General features: G+C 38.9%; 1 protein-coding gene across 1 annotated transcript in view; it reads left to right on the forward strand.

Moving 5' to 3' along the window:
• The first annotated feature begins 3,696 nt into the window (after window positions 1-3,696).
• Window positions 3,697-13,218, forward strand: part of COL4A5 (collagen type IV alpha 5 chain) — a 304,359-nt gene continuing 294,837 nt past the window's right edge. Inside the window, exon 1 of the mRNA XM_064278667.1 lies at window positions 3,697-4,300. Coding sequence (XP_064134737.1) covers window positions 4,220-4,300 — 81 coding nt within the window. The 5' untranslated portion in view covers window positions 3,697-4,219. The remainder of the gene's footprint in view (window positions 4,301-13,218) is intronic.

Below are 13,218 nucleotides of genomic sequence, written 5' to 3' on the forward strand. Positions count from 1 at the left end.
GCAGAATTTCCAGACAAATTGTTAACCAATCCAAATCTGGCATTTCCAATAAATGTAGTATCGAGCCTCAAGGTAAACCATAACTAAACTTTTATAATCAAGGAATAGAAGAATTGCGCAGAGCTCCACATCAATATTTCCTGCTTGCAAGGTCTAGAATTTACTTATGTAAGAACTGACGTTCTGAGTTAAGGGGTCACAAGATACTGGAATTCAAGTTTTCTGGCACACTCCACTTTTCATAGGAGAAATCATTTCACTTCATTCTGGTATTTTCTTAAAGATATCATATGCCAGGTTAAAGTAATCCATTATTTTCATAAATGTCATCAGGTAATTTTATTATTTTGAATTGAGTAAAAAAAAATTTCTTTAGGCTCTATAAATAGTATTTTGAAATATTTAAAGTATTTGAAAATAGAGTCAGTCAGTTAAAAATATCTAAACCCACAAGGTAAATATTTGGAACATTATATTCATCTGTCATCTACATAGTGAATGACTTTTGCTATTATTAAGAGTTCTTTTGAATAGAGCAGAGAAACGTTGCTCAATAGTTGAACAACTTCGTGTTTAAACTCAACAGTTAACTTTATTTCTGCCAGCGTAAGTAGCTAGCGACACCAGAAAACTGCAGCATCTCTGATTATTCGGGTTGCTCCACCTTTGGTATATTTTCCTAGTAACTCCATGGGAGGTCTTAATCAAACCTTTCTTGACCAGATGTCAGCACAAATTCCTTTGCTTGTAGTCCCTAGATGATTTGATGAATGATATTTAAACAACCTATGAAATGTTAACTTTTAGATAGTTTGTTTTTCTGCCCTAACCCCTTAAACTTTTAACTTCCGGATAACACAGAAAACCAGTAAAAGCAAACATCAGGGAGAATTTGAACATCATTTGGTGGTATCAGTTCAGTTTAGGTAGTTTAAGGAATTCAGATGTTGTCACCTGGCACTGCCAAAGAACTCCCAAGTAAATACTTAAATTTAACTCCCGTAACGTCCGTAGCACTTTCAGGTCCCAATCTTGCGTACACCTTCCACTCTCAAACTTATGTGTCAATTCATGTTCTTGCAGACCAGCGAAAATTACATTTCTTCTACATTGGTGATCGATGCATAGGAAAGCATCAGATGCTATCATGTAAGTTGTCCGGGAAGAGGCTCAGAAAGTGTGCATCTCGTGTCTTCTACTTTTATTTTCCCGGCCCGTTATGAAATTTTTGGACAGAAAAATGCCTGGATCCCAAAGACATTAGCTTGACACTGTGCTATTCCTTTTCCAAGAACCCCATTAACCCCCATTAGAAACCAGAGTGGTGGGAACTCTGTCGCGGTGCAACCCTCGGTAACCCTCTAACACAAACACAAGGGGTGGGAAAAGGAGGAGGTTAAAGGAGGAGGAAAAGGGATCGGGAAAAGAGACTCACCGCTAGTGCCAGTTCCTCGGTCAGGCACAGCGTAACCAGGAGCAGCCACAACCTAAAACGGGAGGGAGGGTGAGTAACATGGGCTCCCCAGGCTCCGGGATCCTGCGTCTGCCGGTAACCCCCTCCCCCGAGTACTTTTTGCTAACTGCTCCCACGTTCTCTGCAGAAGTACAACTATAGTCCCGGCCGGGTAAAGTAGCCCGAAGTAGGAAAGAGGAGGAAAGCTCGGGGCAGCAACAGCTCACCCAGCATGCATGTTTGCTGCTGCTCCGGAGCTGGGTCCAGGGAGACTGCTAAGCGGCTCCGTAGCCTCGGCTCATCCGGGCTCAGCTGATGCTTGGCGGCTGCTTCCTTACTCAGGAGGACGGGGTTACAGGGGCGAAACGGCCCACTTCAGAAGAAGCTAAACTCAGCTTCTAGATAAGAAGTGTCCCAAAGGGAAACACGCTCAGCGGTGCCCGTTACAACTTGCCGTACTCAGGAGATAGTCCCATGTAGTAATAGAGAAAGGAATGGAGGGGAAGGGGCGGGGCCGTCTGCTGTCAATCATCCCCCTACCTTAGGCAGCCGATTGTCTTTCCCACTTTCAGGGACCTTGGGTACACGTAACAGCCCCACGTATCTCCGCGGCTTCACGCACAGGCCGGTAAAGACCGATACGCTAAACCTACGCATCAACACATCATACACTTCCTTAAGCCACTGTTAACTGTTACACATATATAGGCTTAAGCATACAAGTCCTACATAGACATATGGTCCCAAAAGTAGCCTTGTACACATGCTCAAATACACACAACCCTTGTTCAAACTGTTTATAACTGAGCTGTGGAAGCAGGCGTGGAGGGAGTGGGCTGACGGCGGGTAGTGGTGGTTCTGGAGTTGCAAATCTACTCTAAGCTGAATAGGACCTAAGGATAAAGGGACCCCATGAAATAGGTCCAAAGCCTTGAAAGACTACTAAACCAGTGGCCTTGGAGGCTATTCTGACTTATGGTGACCCCATGTCTGTCAGGGTACAACTGTGCTCAATAAGGTTTTGAATGGCTGATTTTTCAGAAGTAGATCACAAGACCTTTCTTCCCAAACCCAACCGCCAATCTTTTGGTTATCAGCAGAGTGAGTTTAACTATTTGCACCACCCAGGGACTCCTGAAAGCCTTTGTTGTTGTTAGCTGCCATGGAGTCAATCGATTTTCTATTCATACCTATGGGGCAGTTTCACTCTGTCACATGGGATCTCTATGATATGAAAGACCCTAAGGGGTAAATTCTAGGGTCTGAGATAACAGAAATGTTCTGATATGAAAGACTCTAAAGGGGTAAATTCTGAAGAATTCTTCAGGAAATTCCTGAAAGATTCTCCAAGGAGGCCACATATTTTCTGGGCCTGCTGGTGCTTTTAAAAATTCACATATCAGAATTACCAAAGTAATGTTCAATCTACTTTATTTTGGAGACATCAATTCAACTGCCATTAACTCCATATAAATTTTTCCAATTAGGTATTTGTGTTAATTAAAGGAAAACTGCACTAAAGTTATTTAATCCCCTGCCCTAAATCCCTCTGAAACACAACTACAAGGACAGTCAGTACCTTTTACCTAAGCTCAATATTAAAAAAAAAAAAAAAAAAACAAACCCGTTGCTATCTAGTAGATTACGACTCATAGCGACCCTATAGGACAGAATAGAAGTGCCCTACAGAGTTTCAGAAGGAGCACCTGGTGGATGCCTACCGCATATCTTTTGCTTAGCAGCTGTAGCACTTAACCACTATGCCCGCCACCAGGGTTTCCAAGCTCAATATAGGAAGTCAATATTAGTTATGGCATTCAGTGTAGCTTCATAAAGATATATGAATGTATTACGACAACATTCAAGTATATGATAAACACTAATATCTACTGAATGCTCTCAAATTTCATAGAACACTCATATCTTACTCACACACATATACTATACATATGTGCAATTTCTTAGTTCTTCAACTATAAGGAAATATTTAATTATACATACACATATTTTTCTAATATTTTCACATCTTCTGCTACGATGTAGAAACTCTCTGTCCTGCAAGCAGTTGGAAGGCAAACAACACCATCAGTCCAGGGAGCAACGATCAAAATTTGTTCCTAATGATTAACACTAAAAACGCAGCGACCTCTGAGATCTATCCGCTAAAAAAAATAGTCCCAGCTCAGGTCTATTTGTATTGGCTTTGGTGCTCACACCAATGAGAGTGGGCCTGGGTAGGGAAGAGTAGTATCAACGGTGGGTGAAAGTAAACGAATAGAAAAGCTTCCTGGTTGGATTCGTGGTGCTCAGTCAACTGGTCTGGAAGTTTCCCTCCCTCAAATAACTGAGCGTCACTCCCTCACAGGTTGCTGGTGCAGTCTAAAGCTGTGGCGGAGGGATACTCAAATTCCCAGCGCTGGTGGGGAGGGGGGCGGTGCAGGGGAAGAGAGGGAGGAAAGTAGATCTGTAGTACTTGAGTGAGGGAAAAAGTTTGCAAGTCTGGACAGAAGGGAAAAGTGCTCCGGAGAGACCGGCTTTGGGGAGGGGAGGGGGGAGGGAAGAATAGCTTCTTTTTGTAAATTTTTTTTCCTCCCTTCTTAAAGAGCTTCTTTCTCCTGACCCAAAAGGACCAGCACAATTGGGACACCTTCGCTGTCCCTCCTGGCTCTAGATCTCTTCCAATAAACCCTCAAGATTATGTCAGTTGGTCAGAGCCAGCCGGGGATTTCGTGTGGGTGCTGAAGGAGCTGCGGAAGCAGGAGAAGAATGAAACTGCGTGGAGTCAGCCTGGCTGCCGGCTTGTTCTCACTGGCCCTGAGTCTTTGGGGGCAGCCTGCAGAGGCTGCGGTAAGTCCTTCCTTCTATCCCCCCCATCTCCCGGCCCATCACCTCACGCTGAAACCACTTTTTGTCTTTTTACCTTCTTTTCTCCTAGGTCTTGGCTAGGGAATTCATATTTGCCTTCACTTGTTTAGAAAAAACATTTACAACGCCGGTAACTCAAGCCTTCTGAAGTCCAAGGGAGAACTTTAAGTGTTTAAAAATAGGGCTGCTTGCTTCCCTGCAGCTAGCTGCTTTGGGGGCAAGAGTAGAGCCAGGGCTAGGAGACGCTTGTTAATTGTTCACTGAGCTTTGGTGAGTATTTAAAACTTTGCCTCCGCACCCTCCACACTCGGGTGTTTCCCTGCCTGGCGGCTAACTTTTTCACTGCTTGTACGCAGCCCACGCACTCTTTAAACATTGTGGCTTTTAAACTTTTAATATTATGGCTTTTTTAAAATCCAGTTTCCATCAAAATGTTTAGCGCCCCGGAGTTTCTTCCCTTATGCTCTTTCCTTTAGCAACATGAAACTCCCCTACCTCAGGTTAGTAAAGCCGCTGTAGAGACTGTATGCCCCTTTTGACATCCTTGTTATGAATGCTGAGGTAACACACCAATAAGGTGAGGTGTATAGATGGATGGCCTCAGGCTTCAGGTCTTCAGCGTCTTTATTATTATTATTTTTTTAAGTTCTGGGTTTTTGTTTGTTTTAGTTTTTTTTTTAAACTCACCAAGGCACTTGAACAAATCGAGAATTTGTCTATCACCTATTTAAAGGGAAAGACCTCTTTTCAAAGGAGAATGCTTGTTCTGCTTTAAAGGAGCGTGGGGGAAGAGTTAATGTGAAATCACAGAGCAAAGAGTTCCACTCGGTTTTAGAAATGAAGAATTAAAACCCTGTGTTGTATCTCCTAGAAAGTACCTGAGTAGTCCCACCCACTACCCTTCTGGGTATAAGAGGCAGATGTAAAGGAATGAATGACTTTGTCAGAGAAAATGTTCTCCAGCCTGATGCCCACGGTCCTTAATTTTCCTTAACCTCTAAAGAATAAGTTATTTGACAGTTGATTTAAATGTTATATTTGAGTGATCAGAGTATGTGGCTTTAAAAACACTTTAAAATGAGGTCATGGTTTAGGCCTTCACATGGTTGAACGACTAAAAATTCTTCATATACAGCTGCTATGTTACAGTTTATTTGGGTCCCCTTTCAAGTTCGCTATCTAGCTTCCTATCTTCCTTCTATCTTCAGGAAATGTGTACTTAAGGTATAAAAAACTAATTTTCGTATTACTCTAAGCATAACGTAATTATGATGGCAATCTGCTGAAAAATGCATATCAAATATTTTTAACTATGCATGCCATAATTTGCTTCCATCAAAGTAGGTGAATGATTTGAAATTGCTTTTTTGACACACAGCATCGGGGTGAGATTTAGTCACTTAACAGGGCTACAGACCATGGAATACAACTACAATTATGCTGTTGAGAATCATTAATTTTAAGATCATATTCTTGGTGCTTTCTGCGTATGGTATTTAACCCAGGAGCAAAGATTTTGTGGATGTTTGATATTTCTCAACTTTTTTCTTTCTGACATTGCTTTTAATAAATGTGCATCAGATACCAATTATACAGGTAGATATACCAACACTATATATCAAAAAAAAAAAAAAAACTAGTGCCAGTTTCTATCAAATCGATTTATATTAAAAGTGAGATTTATTTTTATGATTGACAAAACTTGGAAACAAGCTTGTTTTCTTGGACTTTTAAATCAGTGGTTGAGTTTTCATGAGAAAATTACAGAAGACACCATACAGTTTTTTTCCTCCTATATAATTTTTAAAGTACATTCTACATCCCATTTTCCTATCATTAGGATATTATGCCTCTAATAAAACAAGGGTTTGTTTTTCTTGCTTCATACATCAATATCCTAGTCAGATGAATGTTTTAATCATCTAAAAAATATGAATGGTATCTGCTCTCCATACTAGTGCTGGGGATATTGGTGACCTTCTCTAAAGCAAAACTGACTGGTAGTAGGACTCATTGTTGACTGAAGTAATCAGGAAGAGCATTGCTACTTAAACTGCTTTAATATTTCACAGCTTAAAAAGTGATTTCTTTATCTCTGAAACCATGCTAAATTATTGGGATACGACAAATATGTGGAAGATTTTGACTTTAGGTATTTATTAGGTGGAATAATGTAACCTTTCTGCTGAAAGCTTAGCAATAAGAAAAAAAGGCAGTTTTAGGTTGGCAATGTCATTTCTAGTCATGGAAATAACATGTTTTTATGTAAAGGTAGTTATACCTGTATTGAGTAACTGTCAACAGGATATAACCTTAAATTCATGGATAGGGTATGTAAAATTATGCCTCTTCTACTATACAAATATTAGTAAGTTGCGTGTGTGTATGTGTACAGTAGAGTGTATTTAAAAAAAAAAAACATTACCATCGAGTCAATTCCGACTCATAGCAACCCTACAGGACAGAGTAGAACTGTCCCATAGGGTTTCCAAGAAGGGCTTGGTGGATTCAAACTGCAGACCTCTTAGCAGCCGTAGCATTTAACCACTACGCCACCAGGGTTTCCATAGAGTGTATAAAAAAAAAAAAAACCTAGTACTGTGGAGTCGATTCCAACTCATAGCGACCCTGTAGAGTGTATAGGTGTCTCTAATTTAACTGTACTATCTTTTTTTTTTATCTTTGTGGAACTCCTGGTGGCATAGTGGTTAAGTGCTACGGCTGCTAACCAAAGGGTCGACAGTTTGAATCTGCCAGGCGCTCCTTGGAAACTCTTTGGGGCAGTTCTACTCTGTCCTATAGGGTCGCTATGAGTCGGAATTGACTTGATGGCACTGGGTTTAAGTTTTTGTTTTTTTTTTTAATATCTCTTTGTAGGAGCCCTGGTAGTGTAGTGGTTAAAGCGCTCAGCTGCTAACTGCAAGGTCAGTGTTTCGAACCCACCAGCCACTCTGCAGGAGAAAGATGTTGCAGTCTTCTTCCATAAAGATTATAGCCTTGGAAACCCTATGGGGCAGTTCTACTCTGTCCTGCAGGGTCACTCTGAGTCGGAATCTACTCAACAGCATTTTTTTTTTTTGGTATCTTCCTTCCTTTGTAACCAGTGCCAAGAACCTATCAAGGATAAGAGTGTGGTTGGTGGCCATGGAATGATTTTTCCTCTATGATTATCCTAGGCCACTGGAAGAATTTGTCATCATCGTCATGATCATTGTCATTATAGCTTACATTTTTGAGTGTTAACTATATGCTAGGCATTGTGCTAATATGGTAATATACATTATCATTTTTTAATCTTCACAACAATCCTGTTAGGTATATATCATTATTTTCCTAATTTTCACAGATGAGGAACCTACAGGTTTTAGAGGTTAAGTAACTTGCCAAAAATCACATAGGTAGTAAGGTGTGGAGCTGAAAAACTGAATTTAGGCAGTTTGACTCCAGATTCTTTGCCTATGACACACTATCTTTGCCCTTGACTCTTTCGTATGTGGTCTATAGGGATTTATTTGCTGTTCAGAGTGTTGGAATTTCTGGTACTTTTTTTTTTTTTACAGAGGAGGTGAAATGGGAATGATAATGGGGATTACATCTCTTCCTGCTGATGTTAGGAGAAGCAGCATGGTATAATTGAAATAGCTTTTGGCTTAGAACCAAAAGATCGGAATTTGATTTCTGTATGTCTATGTACAGAGAGATAAATTTTAAAACAATCAAAATGCAATTGCTTACTGCAATTTGTGTGGTTTTATGCAATCATAATATATAAAAAGTTAGATTTATAAAACAGTTATCGTTTGGGGTAGACAATATATTTTGAAGAAATATTTGTCTAATGATTGCTTTAATTGGTTCATTTCCATAGTAATTTTAGATGCACCTAACTTTTTTTTTTTTAACTTTTCAGCAGCTTGTCTATTGTGAAAAAACAGGGTACGTGTGTATGGTGGCACACTTTGCTTGAGCTACTCAATCATTTAACAACGATTGTAAGGATGGCACAGGACCGGGCAGTGTTTCGTTCTGTTGTGCATAGGGTCGCTGTGAGTCAGAACCAACTCGACGGCACCTAACAACAACAACAACTCAGTCATAGGGTTTAGTTTTGATTTTGTTGTTTTTACCAACTTACTTACCCATCGTATCCAATTTTATTGACTCAACTACTTATATACTTTTAGTCTGGTGCATATATTTATTTACGTATTTCTTTGTGACTATGTAAGACTGTTTTTTTTATGTAAGACTGTATACTTTTTTCCTATTTTTCCTTGGCTTTTGACGTTTGTAGATGCAACCCATGAGATTCTTTACCATGGATGATTAACCTTGATAACTTGGTTAAGGTGGTGTCTGCCATGTTTATTCCCTATAAAGTCACTGTTTTTTCCTTGCTCACAAAGTGAGCAGATCTTGTGACACTGTGAGGGGCAATACTGTGAGACTATGTAAATATCTTCTTTCTCATCATACTTGTATCCATTAATTTTAGTATCCATTGATAATTATTGCATGAATAATTATTACTGTGACTTTGCCAAATGATGATTTTCAATTTGCAACATTTTCCTAAATGTATTAAATGAATTCTACCGTATGGGGCAGTTCTATTCTGTAACAAAGAACTTTCTCTTCTCCCTATTTATTCAGTTGTTTATATCTGTATGGACTTATAAATATTTGTTTTATTCTATGGGTTATAATTAATTATACTATTGTTACTAATTTTTTTTTGCTCAAATTCTCCCCAGTTTGGACAACAGGAACCCCTTCAAGTTGACTCCTGTGTCCTTTCAATATATCCCCATCTTTATGTGAGCACTGCATTACTTTCTGGCACCACAAAGTGGTCCAGGCTCATTTTTGTACTTTCCCTGTCCCAACCCTGGAATCAGCTACTTCTCCAGGGAACTCTTATTCTTTTTATTGAAGAATCGTATTTAAAAACCAAGATCTGGGTGCTAGATGTGTTCACTGCTAGTGGGGTGCCATTACTGCTACACCCTCTCAGCAAACAGAACTAGAATATATACAGATACATGCCCACATCTATGTATATTTCTTTCTGTCTCGATGTATTAAAAATCATGAATTCATACTGCTGCCTCTGATTTTAGTCCAACACCATAGGATAAACATATCTCTGATGTAATGGAATCTCACCATTTTCTGGTCTTTCTCCTGAGAGATGTTCTGTGGTCTTTGTAGGGGTCTTATATAGAGTCTTTGTTGTTTTTGTTAGTTGCATTCAAGTTGGTTCCAACTCATGGTGACCATATGTGTAACATAATGAAATGCTGCCTGGTCCTGTGCTATCTTCGTAATCGTTGGTATGTTTGATTCCATGGTTGTGGTTTCTTGTGTCAGCCCATCTCACTGAGGTTTTCACTTGTTTTTACTGACCTTGGAATCTGACTAGTAGATGTATGGGCTTTAGCAAAGTAGTAACCTGTGAGCCTTGGTTTTCTCATTAGCAAAAGAAGGACAATAGTACCTATCTCACAAAGATTTTTTACACAAAGATTATTTTGAGAGTACATTGAGAAAAGTTGTGTAAAGCATTTAGGATAGCACTTGACACATTGTAAATGCTCAATAAATTTTAGATTTCATTATTGTTGTTAAAAACTATCTATTGATTCTCCATTTCTTATTACATTAACTTTCAAATTCTTTGCCTGGTTTTCAAGGCTATCATGATCTTTCCCTTCATCCGACCTTATTTTTCATTACATTTTACAGCATCCTCCCTCCATTCAGAAACCCTGGTGGCATAGAGGTTAACTTCTGTGGCTGCTAACCAAAAGGTCAGCAGTTCAAATCCACCAGGCGCTCTTTGGAAAATCTATGGGGCAGTTCTAGTCTGTCCTGTAGGGTTGCTATGAGTCGGAATTGGCTCAACGGCAATGGGTTTGTTTGTTTGTTTTTTGGTTTCCCTCCATTCTAGTCTAGGTGAGCTTTCTTACAATCACTTTAGCACTGCATACATGTTTCAGAGTCCCTACCTTGATTAGAATCCTATGGATGTAAGTCTTTGCTCAATTCCAGCATAATGTTTACATTCATTCAACAAGTGTTTATTGAGCAATCTTTAAGTAATCAAGAATTGTTCTTATATTGTTCTAATTCCACCCTCATGGATATGTACTGTCCACAAAATCATTTTCTGCTAGACAATATAGATAAAACTGAATAAGACAAGGTCCCTGCCTTCATGGAGTTTACCTGCTAGTGGAAATAGATAAATAAGATCGTTCCCTTACTATCTTATAAATTGCCGATTATACCCTTCTTTGAACACTTGTAATATTTAGCCTTGGCCAGTCTAGTATCTAAATGTATTTGGTCTGACAAGAATTTTGTTTCTCAAAAGCAAAGACTAGAAGGCAGAAAGGGACAGGAAACCTGGACAAGTGGACACAGGGAACCTGGGTGTAAAGGGAAAGTGGGAAAATGCTGGCACATTGTAGGGATTGTATGCAATGGCACAAAACAATTTGTGTATAAATTTTTGAATAACAAACTAATTTGCATGTAAACTTTCATCTAAAAAACAAAAAAATTAAAAAAAAAGAATTTTGTTTCATGGGTTTAATCTGGTTTCCCTATTAGATTATAAACTCTTTGAAGGCAAGAACTGTGTATATTTGTTCATTCAGTCAACCAACTTACATGTTGTTTTTGTCTGATAACAAGAGTAGTACATGCTCAACTTTGGAAAATTGAGACATATAGAAAAGTATAAAGAAGAAAATAAAAACTTGTTCCCAGTTCTACCAACAATACAGAAATAATCTCTGTTATTGTTCTGATGATTTTCCTTATAAAAACCCAAATAGCTAGTCTTTTTTCTTTAAAAAAATAAATTGGTTAAAATAAGGAAAAACAAGTTAAAAGTCATCGTATATACACTTTTGTATCTTACTTTTTCACTTATCAAGCCTTTTTCTATGTTACTAAAATTTTTAGTTTTAAAACATTATTTTTTAATTGTGGTAAAATATGTATAACAAAACATTTGCCAATTCAATAGCTTTTACAGGTTCAATTCAGTGACATTGATTATGTTTATCATGTTGTGCGACCATTGTTGTTAGTTGCCTTTGAGTTGGCTCTGACTCATGTGACCTTGTGTATAATAGAATGAAATGTTGCCTGGTCCTGTGCCATCTTCATGATCTTTGGTGTGTTTGACTCCATTGTTGTAGTTTATTTTGTCAATCCGTCTCATTGAGGGTTTCCCTTGTTTTCACTGATCTTCTACTTTACCAAACATCATGTCTTTTTCCAAGTACTGGTCTTTCCTGATGAAGTGTCCAAAGTAAGCAAGCTGGAGTCTCACCATCCTCACTTCTGAGGAGCATTCTGGTTGTATTTCTTCTAAGACTGATTTGTTCATTCTTCTGGCAGTCCATGGTATTTTCAGTCTTCTCGCCAGCATCACAGTTCAAATGAATCAATGTTTCTGTCTTCCTTTTTCATTGGCCAGCTTTCACATGTCTATGAACTGATTGAAAAGACCATGGTTTGGGTCAGGCATACCTTAGTTATCAAAATGACATCTTTACTTTTTAAAACTTTAAAGGCGTCTTTTGCAGTAGATTTGCCCAGTGCAATACATCATTTGATTTCCTGACTGCTGCTATCGTGAATGTTGATTTTTGATCCAAGTAGAATTAAATTGCTGATACCTTCAATTTTGTTCGAACATTTTACTGTTGTATAGGTGAAAGTTTATAGAGCAAATTCATTTGCCATTCAACAGTTTATACACAGCTTGTTTTGTAATATTGGTTGCAAACCCCTGAATGTGTCAGCACTCTCCCCTCTTTCTCCCTGTGTCCATTCACCCAGCTCTCCTGCCTGTACCTTCTTTCTAAACTTTACTTTTGGGCAAATGCTGCCCTTTAGATCTCCTACAGTTGATTATTCTGAGCTGTACACTCCTCATTGGTGTTATTATTCATTTTATACCTGTCTCGTGTATGGCTATAATGTGATCCCCAGGAGTGATTTCAGTTCCAAGTTTGAAGGGTGTCTAATGGCCATAGTCTTGGAAGTTCCACCAGCCTCTGTCAGACCAGTAAGTCTTGCTAATTTATGAGTTTAAATTTTGTTCTAAATTTGTCTCCCACGTTGTCTACGACCTACTATTTTGGTGCCAGTCAGAGCAGTCAATAGTGGTAGCCAGACACCATCTAGTTCTTCTGGTCTCAGGCTAGTGGTGGCTGTGGTTCATGTGGTCCATTAGTCCTTTGGACTAATTGTTTCCTTTAGTCTTTGATTTTCTTTACTCTTCTTTGCTCCAGATGGAAAGAGAACAATTGCTGTATCTTAGATGTCTGACAACTTCAATTTTTTTCTCCATTTCTTGTGATGCCGTTTTATTGGTCCAGTTGGAAGGATTTTTGCTTCTTCACGTTCAGGCATAACTCATGCCAAAGGCTGTAGTCTTTGACCTTCATCAGTAAGTACTTCAAGTTGTCTTCATTTTTGAGAAGCAAGGTTGTGTCATCTGCTTATTGCAGGTTGTCAATGAATCCTCCTTCAATCCTTATGCTGTGATTTTTCTTTATTAAGTCCTGCTTCTTGGATTATTTGTTCAGGATACAACCATGTGCAACCATTACCACTATCTTTTTCCAAATTATTCTGCCACCATTAACAGAAACCCAGGCCCCCAAAGCAATGACTCTCCCTTTCCTCCTCCTTTCCACTCTTAGTAACCATTAATAAGTTTTGGTCTCTATACATTTGCCTATTTCATATAAATGGGATCATACAATATTTGTCCTTCTGTGACTGATATTTCACTCAACAATGTTTTCAAGGTTCGTCCTTGTTGTAGCATGTATCAGGACTTCATTTCTCTTTATGGCTGAGTAATGCTCCATTCT

The sequence above is a fragment of the Loxodonta africana genome, chromosome X, assembly GCF_030014295.1.
Source record: "Loxodonta africana isolate mLoxAfr1 chromosome X, mLoxAfr1.hap2, whole genome shotgun sequence".
NCBI classification, from domain to species: Eukaryota; Metazoa; Chordata; class Mammalia; order Proboscidea; family Elephantidae; genus Loxodonta; species Loxodonta africana.